This window comes from Cydia splendana, chromosome Z (genome assembly GCF_910591565.1).
Source record: "Cydia splendana chromosome Z, ilCydSple1.2, whole genome shotgun sequence".
NCBI classification, from domain to species: Eukaryota; Metazoa; Arthropoda; class Insecta; order Lepidoptera; family Tortricidae; genus Cydia; species Cydia splendana.
In genome coordinates, this window is record NC_085987.1 from 44,407,184 (window position 1) to 44,421,252 (window position 14,069).

At 36.8% G+C, this 14,069-nt stretch overlaps 1 protein-coding gene across 1 annotated transcript; it reads right to left on the bottom strand.

The window, feature by feature from the left end:
- Positions 1 to 616: 616 nt before the first annotated feature.
- LOC134805303 (selenoprotein K-like) lies at positions 617 to 13,936 on the bottom strand. Its single transcript, XM_063778621.1, has 4 exons — positions 13,782 to 13,936; positions 6,050 to 6,122; positions 5,244 to 5,321; positions 617 to 3,029 (listed from the first exon to the last, which is right to left on the bottom strand). The coding sequence occupies exons 1-4, from the start codon at positions 13,798 to 13,800 to the stop codon at positions 2,939 to 2,941; spliced, it is 261 nt and encodes an 86-aa protein (XP_063634691.1). The 5' UTR covers positions 13,801 to 13,936; the 3' UTR covers positions 617 to 2,938.
- Between the last annotated feature and the right edge of the window lie 133 nt (positions 13,937 to 14,069).

Here is a 14,069-nt window from a genome sequence, read left to right on the forward strand (position 1 = left end):
TGTATATTGTATTCTATTGTATTTATTGTACTTAATTCGTACACATATAAGTCTATAGCATACGCTAACACGCTTTCATGCATCTAACTTAAATAGAAATGGCTTAACTGTCGTAACACAATGGAATCAATTAACTTTAGATTAATCACAGGTGCTTAACTATGTACAATTTTTTTGCAATTCACTCCTTGTTTGATCAAAGTGTCCGTGTGTGAACCGCCTAATTGCTTTTAATAACACATACTGTAGAAATTTATCCAGGTTACCGATAAGTTACCAATATTATTGTAATAAGATATTTTTATAAGAGTAGGTACTTAATTTATGACTTGATGAGTGTAGTGTCAGTTCAAATAAAAGTATTTTAGCATATTGTTTTGTTGTATTATTCGATAAAATCATTTACGTAATCTAAACCTCTAACCACAACAGTAAAAAGGTTTAGATCCAAACATTCACTTTACTGTTTTACTATGCATAGAGTTAGTAATATAATATAGTAGAAGCGTTAAATATGAAACCTAATAAATACAAAGTTTTCCACAAAAGGGTACCATTTACCCGGTATTGACTTTAAATAAGTAGGTGTACGATTAACAGAAAAAAACAACTGTAATTTAATTTGGACTATTTTTATTTTATTAGCATACACTTAAGATTTAAATATAAGACCTATAATGGTATATTATTTAAACGAGGAAATAGTTGAAATCACATATAGTGACAACCTAATACCTACATATCGGCACTACTTTGAAACAAACACGTATCTTGTTCTGTCAAGCAAAGAAAATTGTGGAAAAAGATGTAGTGCATAATTGTTTTCCATAGTATTTTCTCGGACACGTTCGTATTTGTTCTACTTCAGTCAATTACAGCACTTTTTGTACCGAGGCTGACTGGAATAGCAAGACACGTTCGAACGTTTCCGTGATAATACGATGGAAAATAATTATGCACTACATCTATACTGCCTTTCAACTTTTTCAAAGTATTGACAATATGGCGATACTGGCGATCCGATACATTTTTTTACCTAACCCTACTGGGTTCGGAATGTAAGTATGAAAATATTAGTTTTTTTTAAATAAGATTGACAAATAATTTTAGTACTTATAGGTAAGCTTATTTTGATTTATTTAAATAAGTAAGTGCGTATTTCGTTACAATTATTTATATAATCGGAAATTCATATATATGTGAGAATATTAAAACGTATTTACACTTACATAATTTTAAATTTCTATATTTAAATTCAATATAACGAAAACGATACACGACCAATATAAGATTCTAGTTATTTTACACAAGTAACATCACTTTTTAAAACGGGTTGGAACACTATGGCCTAATGTGGCGTTCAAAGAGAAAAGAAACCTAAACTTGACGCCTAACGTACCGTCGAACACGTCACATTTGCACTGAAGTATACATTAACACTAAAAATCCTTTTCTTTAAAAACAACACACATTGTGAGACAAGACGCAATACAATTCGTCACAAAACTAGTTAATGTAAAAAGTTAAAATGAAAACGGCCATTAACCTTTTGAACGCCACAGACGGCAATTGACGTCAACGCAAAATCGTGACAACGACGCCAAAGACGGCATTTGACGTCATTCGTTTTTTGATGAAAATCTACCGAAAAACACCCCACTTTTATGTTGGCATTATTTATTTACAAAACTAAATTTTACCCCCGTGGCGTCAGTGGCACGGCAAATGGATGCGCCGTTTGGCGTTCAAAAGGTTAAAAAATACCTCGTTTTTTAATGTGATAGTCAGCAAACGAGCAGACGAGCCGCCTGATGGGAAGCGGTCACCGTCGCCGATGGACAGAAGCAACACCCAAGGAGCCACTTAAGCGTTGCCGGCCCTTAACCCTTTGAACGCTACGCCTACCGTGCGCGGCGCGTCATCGTGAACCTTGTTGGAGTCCACGAAGGCCGATATTGCCGGTCAAAGGGTTAAGAACCCTGAATTGAAGAACCCCATGTCGGCTGCGACATGAGTTCATGAATGAGTTACCTCCTGAGGTCCTTTGCGATAGCATAAGGACATTAAGGACCTCAGAACCATGTTCTGGGAAGAAACGAGCGAGATGCCCGCATTTTCTTGGTGTGCCATGAACTGGGAATGAGCTTTGCTCCTGGTTGTAGCTGGTGGGAGGTGGTGATAAAGCGAGACGATGGCACCGATATTTAAGCCTGAGATCCACTTGTAAGTTTTACTTACGTAAGTAGAGACAAAGCTATTTGTTAGATGAGATAACGATATTCATCTCTCATTCTGTAGTATAGCTGTGTCACAGAATAAATAGTAGTACTACCGTACAGAAAAAAACTTACTACAAAACCGAAGTTTGACAGCGGTTCAGGGTCGAATCGTGCTGTCCCTTTCTAATATATGGCACTATCCTTTTCGGCTATTCAGGGTTGTCAAGATTCAAGCCCTTATCTGTGGTCGCGCAAGCAAAGGGACATCAAGTTGTGTCAACCCTAATAATTGCTCGGAGCACCCCTGGCTGTGTCCGTACTTACGTAAGTAAAGCTTACAAGTGTATCTTGGGCCTTAGATGGGTAATTAATAATTACAAATGTCGAGAGTCAAAACTTAGTTGACGTCGGAACGAACGCGCACGATAACAATAGCATTGAAGAATCCCATCAGTAATAATACCGGTTAATCTCTTCCTCAACTCCGAAAGTGAACTATTAGATATATCGTCAAAAATCAGTTCTTGTATGTTATGAGATTTAGGAGGTTGATCTATTATGTATTGATAACTAGAAATGTTAGGTCTAGGTATAAACTCAATATGTGTTTCATTTCTAAAGCATGGTACATCGACTCCGGAACAGTCCGTATCATTAAGGTTACAGTTACAAATAGGCGTCAAGTCGTTAAGCATGTATCGGTTGGTGTTAGGGCTCCGCTAGCCGCAGCCGCAACCCCCGGCTGGTGGTGGTGCGGGCCCCGAGCCGGAGTTGAAGCCCCCGAAACGACGGGACGGCGGGCGTGGAGGCCTGTGGGTAAATTGGGGTATTAGTTAAGTTTGTTGTGTGAAAAGAAGTGAATCTCATGGTAGAAAACCGGCCAAGAGCATGTCGGGCCATACTCAGTGTAGGGATCCGTAGTTTACTAAGCTTTAGGACTTTCACAATATTTCCATTTTTTTTGGCCCCACGGTTCAAACTTAGAGGAGGAGGTCACATTTTTTTCTCTCAGAGCGAAGATTTCCGAAAATATTATGTTTAAAAAAATGGTTCATAAAGACCCATATTCGTTTTGAAAGACCTATCCAACGACACGCCACGGTTACAGGGTTAAATCGAAAAAAAAATCATCTCCACTTTTAGTATATTCTCCGAAAAGTGAGCCACCCAAAAAGTCATTTTTCTAGTTTTTATTTTAGGACTTTGTCGGCGTAGGTAAATGATTTACATATTCGTGCCAAATTTCAACTTTCTAGTACTAAGGATCACGGAACAAAGCCGCGGACAGACGGACAGACAGACAGGCTACAAAAGATGACTAAAAAAAGGCGAAAAATTATACAAATTAATTGGATAATGATTTCTGCTATATATTTTAACAAGCTTTCAAGACTTTTAGAAAAATAGATTACATTTGCACATAGAGATGTGCCGTGGGAATATTCCCTTATGGAATATTCCTCAAACAGGGGTAAATTGGAATATATCTAGATAAGGTGAATTACAATTTTAATTAAAACTAGCTACAATGACTATACTGTTTTTTTAAGATTAAATTTTTTCTAACCTCAAAAGTAATAGTAATTAACTTTTTCTTCCTAAACGATATCTAACATTGCGGTACAATCATATGTAAAACACTATACTATAAATCAGTGCATATATAGTTAGGTACTCAGAATTAGAGTCTGGCTAGCCAAAAATTGTTGACAGATATTTCGTTGTTGTATCACCAATTGTCTATGATTTTAAAAGAAAAGCTATAAGTCAGTTGTCAATTTATGTCATTCATTCAAATTGTTTGCGGTTTATAAGGGGTTTATTTTAAATAATATTAATAAAATCTATACTGAGTGAGGTTCGCAAACTATTATTTAAGCTCGTAAATAATTACGACAATGTTTGAAGTCGATGAGTAGCGTTGTATAACGAAAAACTGCAATGTTTACAACTCCTAAAGGAATGTAAACAAATTAAGAGGTTGGTGCTCTATATATATTTTGATACTTAGTATTTTGCATATTTGGCATAGTACTTATGTATTTTTTTTTGGTGATGGATTAATATTACGGTATTATCGAGCTAGGTCTTATTTACACTACATTTCATTTTTCGCCTTGTTACAATGGTATATGGTGAGAAAGTGGTAACATATGTGTTTATCGTTGACTGTATTTTACATAGTGGTAAAAATTATGTGAGCTGACTTTGAGTGCACGTCAACGTATATTTAACTTATATCCTTAGGTACCTACCTTACGTGTGCACAGAAAATCAAAAATATTTTCTAGTATCAAAACTATAATTTCTACTACACAAAGTGTGACCAGCCCAAGATTTTTTGAATTTCCCTCCAAACATTTGTGTAAAATTTCAGTAGCCAGACTCTAATTATGGAGGAAAATGTTACCACTACTTTTGAGGTTATAAAATTTCTAAACTGAGAACATTGAGAACAACGGGGTATAGCTAGGGCTGCCATTGTCCCCGAAAGTGTCCCGAACACTTTTTATGTGAGGAAACACCTTATTGAATTTAATTATTTACCGGCATTATTGTGTACAAAGTAGGTAAAACGATATAAATACACGTCCGGGGAAAAAATCCGGTTTTCGCCAAATGTCCGGGTTTTTTTAAGTCTTTGTCCGGGTTGGGCGAATTTAGAGACGGCAGCCGTAGCAGGGCTGCCAGTACATAAATCTTGATTATACGATCCAGTGGGGGCACATTATACGAAATTCGATTGCATTTATACGAGTAGAAATTTATAAAAAAAAAAGGATAATTTTAATACGATTTTTTAAAAACTGGCGCCTATCGGTTTTCGCGGTAAGCCCCCAAATTGCGGGGATCTTTCTCTTTTATGCCAATCGCGCACGCTCCGTAGCGATCGAAACGCAACTATCACTGTCGCACTAATATGGAAGAGGGATAGAGAGACATGAAGCTTTTCGTTGTCGAAGCGATAGCGATTGTAACCTTGGCTAGGCCGGCTGAGCCGTAGGTATAGCAATAAATACATACCCGCTGCCCGGGCTCCTGTAGTCGCGCGTGTACTTCTCCCCGTGCTTGTTGTAGTCGGCGTTGATGAGCGTCATGTAACTGGAAATTAAGATGGTACAATCAACGACACACGACACGGGTTCGTGGGGGTCAATGCGTAGGGTGGATTAGATATGCGTAAGGTGGATTATATATAAGGTCATTGCGTCAGTTTACCGTCTAACTAGTGCCTGTTTCCGTCCACTTGGCGTAGTTCCTACAGAATTGCGTATAATTTGAATATATGCCTAATTGCCTATATATTCAAGAAATGCGTATAATTTGAATACATACCTGTATATTCAAATGATCTATGAAATGAAATGAAAAGTCAATTTCGCATAATGCTTTTACCTTGTATGGGCAGCTACTTCAATCAAATACGCAAAGCTCGAGAATATACTGCTAATATTTTAGCTAAGACAGCCATTTTCAAAGTGTGCTCCGCGGAACCATAGGGCTCCGCAAATTCTTTGTAGGGGCTCCGCGAGAAAAGACGAATTAACTCATTCCAAATCCAGCTATTCTATATGGCTGGTCCACAGTTGACGGTGACGAGCGAAAATTTTTAATTTGGGGCTCCGACAAATATTTCGCTTTTCAAAAGTGTTCTGTCACCAAAAAAGTTTGAGAACCGCTGAGCTATGACATGAAATTAATATAACCAAACCAAATATCGCTTTCTGAACTTCTTCAGCAGTGTAAAAAAAAAAGTATTTTGTAAGTGACATTGTTGTGGAATGGCCTAATAATGAATAAACAATTTCATTACAGAAAAAAATACTTACAACAGATAAAAGAAGTTGATGATGGCCCAAAAGATGCCATAGAAGCTGAAGGGCCTCTTGCCAACCTGGCCATCTGTAACAACAAGTTTACATTTACAGATGTACTGCATAATTATTTTCCTTCATATTTTCAGTCTTGGTATAAAAAGTACTGACATTGACTGAACTAGCATGACAAATATGAACATTTCCGAGAAAATGCGATGGAAAACAATTATGTACTACATCTGTATTTTACACATGTTGGAATAGGGATTGCTAAATGATACTCTGATGCTCTGTGACTACATCTTTCAAAGATTAGAGCTGCAACAGTTAGTTGTTTGGCCAGATACCGGATGTTCGGTCTCACCATCGGCCGAATATTCATTCAATTTCTCGGTTCGAAATGAGTGCGCGTACAACTGAGTGAAATGTTTAAATTGTTTTGAAATAATAAACAAGTATGATTATGTGACTGTTTCTTAAATCCTATTTGTTTACAACCAATATCAAGCATAGTTACTACCCAGTATCCGGCCGGATAGTAGTTCACTATCCGGTATCCAGCTGAATATTAATATAAGGGCCGGATAGGCCAGATACTGGATAGTTATTAATGTTATTATTATGTGTGAAATGTAACTGTACTGATAACTGATAGTAACCGAATATCCGGTGAATCTCTAGCAAATATGTAGTTGCTATAATTCTAATAGAGGATTTTAAAATTTACATTAGACAAGATAGAGGTGTGAAACGGAACGCAAACGCGTCAGTTATAGCTTGCGAAGTAATATCGATATTATTGTGTATTTTCGTGATATATTGCAAAAATAAGTGATTAATTGTTAGCAAAACCCTTCTAAAGTGTCGTATAACAGTGATTTCTTCAAAAAAGTGCGAAATAACACCTAAATAACGGACCAAATTTCATAGTGAAACATAACCTCAAATAATTTAAAATTAGTGTCAGAAAACTTTTGTAATTCATAATGCTCGGCCAAATACAGATTGAAAATGGATAACAAGTGTACCATTTAATCGGATTCATCTAACCGATGAGTGGAGACCCAAAAGAAAACAGCGAAACCATTGAAATAACAAAAAACATGCCACAAAATAAAACACTTGTTCAACAAGTTTTCCATAAAGGACTATTCCATGCGAACTCCAGACAAAGATGCAATTCGGTGGGCTCCAGTCCAAACCAGCCAAACAACAGTACACCAGAATCAAAACCAAGCTCGGATGGACCAAACAGCATTCCTCCAAAAATAAACCAAACGGTTCAGAACCACGACGAAAAGATATACGAGCAGAACCAATCCGAGGGCCCTGCAGCCGAACCAGTAGACGTCATTACAGTCCCCTGGCAAAGAGCCCCAAGTCAAAAAAGGGTCCGCTCTCCTGAGCAAAATATGCCTACCCACAAGATACAAAAAACAAAAAGTACTGTCCAGAAGCAAATTAACCACCCAGTGACAAAGCAAATACCCACGGAGAACAGTTTCCAGTTACTAGACCTTGATAAGTCCCAAGATGGAGGAACAGACGAGCCAGTAGTTGATAAAACATTAAACATCCCCAAACCACCTTCAACTTATTTATATGGAATTGAAAATGTGGAGGAGCTTACAAAGTGCCTGCTTGAAGTTATGAAAAAAGAAGACTATACATATAAAATAGTCTCAAGGGATGAAATGATAATTTCCACTAAAACTGTGCCAATTTACAAAAAACTAATTGATCACATCCGTGCCAAGGGACTCATTGGTCATACCTTTAAGCCCAAAGGGGAGAGGTGGACAAAAATAGTCATCAAGAACCTTCACCACACTACTCCGAAGGAAGCTATTATAGAAGCCATAGAAAATACAGGTAACAAGGTTATGGGAGAAATTGTCAATGCCCGCAAGAAAAATACAAAAGAACCCTATAATGTGTTTTTTGTAAACCTGAATCCCCATGAAAATAATAAATTGGCTAAAGAAATACAATATATTTACAACCAACGAGTCAAAATAGAAGACCCAAGGAAAATAACTGATATAGTCCAGTGCACAAGGTGCCAACAATATGGTCATTCAAAAAATTACTGCATGCGCCCTTACGTATGTTGTAAATGTGCTGGAGCGCACAATACTACCGCATGTACAAAAGACAAGAAAACTGCAGCCACATGTTATTTTTGTCAAGGGACCCACCCAGCAAGTTACAAAGGGTGCAAAGTGTATCAGGAAATACTAAGTAAAAAAAAATAAAAACAAAATATAGTAATAGGGGAAAAGTAATGGAAAATCCAGAGACAGCAGAAAAACATAGAGGTGATACTCACCGGGCCATCTATGTTGACTCCATAACAACACAAACTGTGCAGGACCAAGATATTGAAATATACAATAATGAAACAAACCAAACCTCGGCACCACAGGAGACAACCCACAAAACAGAACCCTCGGGAACAACAGAACATACATATAGTGATGCTGTTAAAAAACAAATAAAGATGAGAAATAAAGTGGACTTAAGGAGGCCACAGCCATACAAAGTCAATGAGATAGAAAGTAATGTTCATTCAAATCATAATGAATACCAAACAATGTTATTACAAACACTAAACAAACAAGCAGATAAAATTGACCAACTCGTGACACAAGTGGGTGCTCTTGTCTCACTAATAACAACGCTTATTAACAAATTGCCGTGATGGACCTTAGAATTGCTACATGGAATATAAACGGGTTATTGACCAATAAAAAAGAATTAGAAATCATACTTGAAACAAACAAAATAGATATAATGCTGGTGTCGGAGACCCATTTGAACAACAAAAAACAATTTAAATTACAAAACTACAATGTGTATAATACAGACCACCCCGATGGGACCTCTCATGGAGGAACAGCAATAATAATAAAGAGCAGCATAAAACACTATCCACATAGCGAATATAAAGAAAACTGTCTTCAAAGTACCACTATAACTGTACAGGATAGAATCGGAGAAATAAATATAAGTGCTGTGTACTGCCCTCCAAGATTTTCTATTAAGGAAGAAACATTTAAAAACTATTTTAAGACTCTAGGCAAACGGTTCATCAGCGGAGGCGACTGGAACAGTAAGCATACACATTGGGGCTCCCGTCTGGTAACAACCCGGGGTCGTGAATTGAAAAAATGCATTGACAACCTTAAACTATTGACCTTATCAACCGGAGAACCTACATATTGGCCCACTGACCCAAATAAAGTTCCTGACCTACTGGACTTCTTCATCATCAAAGGCTTCTCCGATACTTACTTTGATATTGGGAGTTGTTTTGATAGTTCATCTGATCACTCACCCGTCATAGGGACATTTAGTGCAAATGTAATACAAAGAGAACACCCATTAACATTATGTAATCATAGAACAAACTGGACTGCTTTCACAGAACATCTAGAAAACCATATAAACATGAGGGTCAAGCTAAAGACCGAGGAAGATATTGATGAGGCAACCTTCTACATAACAAACAAGATACAGGAAGCTGCCTGGCTCTCAACTCCATGCATGAAAACTAGAAACTCCACAAAAAATATATCCCTGGAAATAAGAAACAAAGTCAAAGAGAAAAGACAACTTAGAAGAAGATGGCAAACAAGTAGATATAGGGAAGACAAAACTGCATTTAACAGAGCTGCCAGAGAACTAAAAGCAATGATAAAAGATCATGAAAACCAAACATTTCACCAAAAATTAAGTTCTTTGTCATCCACAAAAAAGGACAATTATTCCTTATGGAAAATAACTAAGCAGTTCAAACAACCAAAACAAATGGTGCCCCCTCTAAGATCACATAATGGAACCTGGGCTAAGAAGCCTCAAGAAAAAGCAGAATTGTTTGCACAGCATCTTAGCCAAGTCTTTACACCTAATACATCAACAATGCAGGACTTTGAAAATGAGGTTGAAGCCAGATTAAACAGTGACCAACAATTATCACTACCACTGAAACAAGTTACACCCAGAGAACTCTACAGGGTGATAAGAAATCTGGGCAAAGGGAAGGCACCAGGATTTGACCTGATAACGGCTGAGATTCTTAGACACCTTACAAGAAAACCAGTGGTATTCCTTACCATGCTATTCAACTCTATTCTTAGAATGCAGTACTACCCGAAGCTTTGGAAAGTCTCCCAGATATGCATGATACCAAAGCCAGGAAAACCTCCAACAGTACCAAGCTCTTACAGACCCATCAGCTTACTGCCAATATTATCCAAAACCTTTGAGAAAGTCTTTCTGTGCAGGTTAAAACCAGTATTGGAAGAGAATAACATAATACCTAACCACCAATTTGGTTTCCGTCAAAATCACTCTACAGTTGAACAAGTACACCGTGTAGTAGCTAAGATAAGACAATCACTAGAGCGTAAAGAATACTGCGCTGCCGCGTTTCTTGATATACAACAAGCTTTCGACCGTGTCTGGCACAAAGGGCTCCTATTCAAGCTGAAAAACCTACTACCAAACTCATTTTATATGATTTTAAGGTCTTATATACTCGGAAGAAAGTTCCAGGTTAAATTTAGTGATGAATACTCTGAACTCTATGACATTAAGGCCTCAGTTCCCCAGGGCTCAGTCCTTGGCCCAGTGCTGTACTCAATTTACACCGCAGATCTTCCATGTACAGAAGATGTAGTTACAGCAACATATGCTGACGACACAGCGTGCCTTGCCGCTGACAAAGACCCCGTTGCAGCATCAAGAAAACTGCAAATGCAGCTACAAAAAATCGACCACTGGCTCGAAAAATGGAGAATCAAGGCTAGTACATCAAAGTCACTCCAAATAACATTTACCTTACGAAAAGGAGACTGCCCGCCTGTAACTTTACGAGGAGAGACACTACCCAGTGAATGCTGTGTTAAATACCTAGGCCTTCATCTAGATAGGAGGCTCACATGGGCCAATCATATCAAAGCAAAGAAAAATGAAGCCAACATACAATTTAAGCGCTTACTATGGCTAATAGGAAGACAGTCCCCTGTGACACTAAGCAACAAACTCTTGGTATACAAATGCATCATAAAACCTATCTGGACGTATGGTATACAACTCTGGGGATCAGCTAGCAACTCTAACCTTGAGATCCTTCAAAGATTCCAGAATATTGTCCTCAGAACAATATCTTGTGCACCCTGGTTTGCCCGAAATAAGGAAATACATGACTACCTACATATACCAACCATCAAAGAGGAAATAAATAGCTACTCAAAGAAATATAAAGAAAGGCTAACAAGCCATGAGAACGAACTTGCCCGAGACCTATTAAACAACACCGATAACATCACAAGACTCAAAAGGTGGCAGATCTTGGAACTAGACCAGAGAGAATAATCCACCCTCTCTCTTCACATAAAAGGAATGGTGGTTAATGGACCACCACCTTGAAAAAGAAATGTATAGATACATACAATCTGATTATGGCTAAGAAAGCCGATGGCAGATGAAAGTAGAGAAAAAAAAAAAAAAAAAAAAAACATTAGACAAGATAATTAATTTTAGTAAGGTAAATGTACGCTCCACCGAACGCTCAAAATCCGTCCGTATCACCGAATTTCTTCTATTTTTTTTCCACGAGCTAAATACCTATCCCTTCCATTATGCCCCAGAGTCGGCCAATTTGTGCCGCAGTTGGGACGTGGCAACTGATCGAAACGGATCATCGCTGCCGATTGTCACTTTGTATGGGCAACCTTAAAGAAATCAGTAAGAAGTTGCGTATATTTCTTAAGGTCATAAAACCTTTTAATTTTATTTCTGTGTTCCAAAGTATGGTTTTACAGTGTGATTACTTAATTAGTTTGTGTATTTTAGTAAATTTAATTAATTTAGTGCAGTCATATTATCAGAAATTAAGTTTAATGTGAGTTCGGTGATGAGTACACCGACATTTTGACTAGAAGGTATTATCGAACAGCGTCCGGAATCAGGGAAAGCGTATGTTTTTGAAATTATTTTTCTGGTGGTTGATTACGAACTATTTAGATTAACTACCTAATTTCACAAATAAATTAATGTATTTGTAATTTTATGAGCAATTGCCGAACAACAATAACCTATATAGATTATTATAAAATTGCGTTTGAAATGTTCATGTTTTACGACTTTTTGGCATCAAAATAAGGTTTTTGGCAAGACTGTTATCAAACAATAATTTTAGATATCTTACGTCAGTATTAGCAAGAACTTTATACGGGTACGGTTTTGTAATGGATTCAAGTATTAAATTTAATGATAGATTTGTAGCTATACCATATTGATTACGATTTAAATACTATTTTCAAAATCTGTTCGCGAAATAAGTTCCACATATTTTCCATGGTTCGTTCACCGAACGGCCGTTCGGTGAATGGTACCCATGGTCTCTGCTACCGAACTCATGTTGCGTTGGCCATGTTTCTATTCAACGTTCATTAGAATATCATCCTTATTACGATAACGGCTAGGTCGATATTTATATGTTTATTTTTTGTGACTATGATTTCAATGCCAGCGCTTCTCAAACTTTAGACATACTTACTGGACGCCTGATAATAGTCTCCGATTGTGGACAAAAATACTCAATAAGATAATAAAAATAATACAGCAATAATATTTTATACAGGATGGTCCAAAACTTGATGTCCAAAATTTTTTTTGGACCCTCTCGTGGAGTGGGCGATTGTGACTTTATAAACTTTTAACTTTTGTTATGATATTCCGGGGTTCCCATACAGGGTGCCTAAAAAATAACTGCATTCCCATTGTCAGCGAGGTTTTGGGATTATACCGAGCAACTTTTACTATGGGACCAACCCCGAAATCGCGAAAAAAAATTTACCCTTCCATAGAAAATGGACCAATTAAAATGTATGAAACAGCCTAATTTTTTTTATACATATACGTACATGTTTTATAATTGTTGCATACCTACCTATTTGGTACGACTTATTTTTCAATAAAAAAAGACACGTCAAGATCGCTTACCGTCTTTCTAATGCTAAAAAACAAAGTATAGTAGGGATTTAATACTGAACTACTAAAGTTTGAGCACCACTCAACACCATATTTTCATACAATTATTTCCTAGTTCGGTAATGCGGCCTCCCTATTCGGTATAATGTGCAAATCACGTTTCTTAGTTCGGTAAATGGTACAATCAAGGAAACCGGAAAAAATTACTTTAAAAATGTTTTTAATATACGTGCAATCATTTCAGTAATTTATAGGTATGTTTAAATGAGGACAAATTTACCTGTGTTTCTATTATAGTAGTGAACATATGCGTATGAAAATACCAGAGCTAATTAAAAAAAGAAACGTGCTTTCTGGTCTTAAGCGTTCGGTGGAGCGTACATTTACCTTATATTCTGTACCCAATGCTCCCACGCAGACGATTTAGAGACTGGAAAATTTACCTTATGTATGTCAACTAACTAGTTGACATCCCATTTTTAATAACTATAATATTTTAATTTACCATATTAATTTTTAATAACATATGACAGTTATAAGTGTAAAAATGTCCTATAATATTTATTATTATTTTATTATTATTTACCATCGGGTGGGCAAGTCTAAAGATTGATGAACATAATCGAAGGTTGAATCAAAAATAGTTTAGAAACCGAGTTTACCATAATATTATCACTGACGTGGCCTAATTTTTAGTGTACCCATTGTAAAAAGCGTATAATAACTTAAACGAACTCTACAATACCTGAACTGATGTATGGCATGGTTTTAAGACACTGAGTTGACCTCTTTGGCTTATTATTTAGCTGAAACCCAACACTGATAAAGAGTTTCGAGTTAATTTAGTTTATAACAAGATAAAAATTACAGCTTGTCTGATAATGGTACTGACTGACAGTAGTGACAGTTTCGAGACTTTCGAGACGTTTTCCTCTCATTTTTTTTTTACAATTTGGCCTGGATGCGAGTTCTTTAATTAAGCCAATCCACTAGGTGAATATAATAATATTTTTGTATTTTAATAAATAATAGT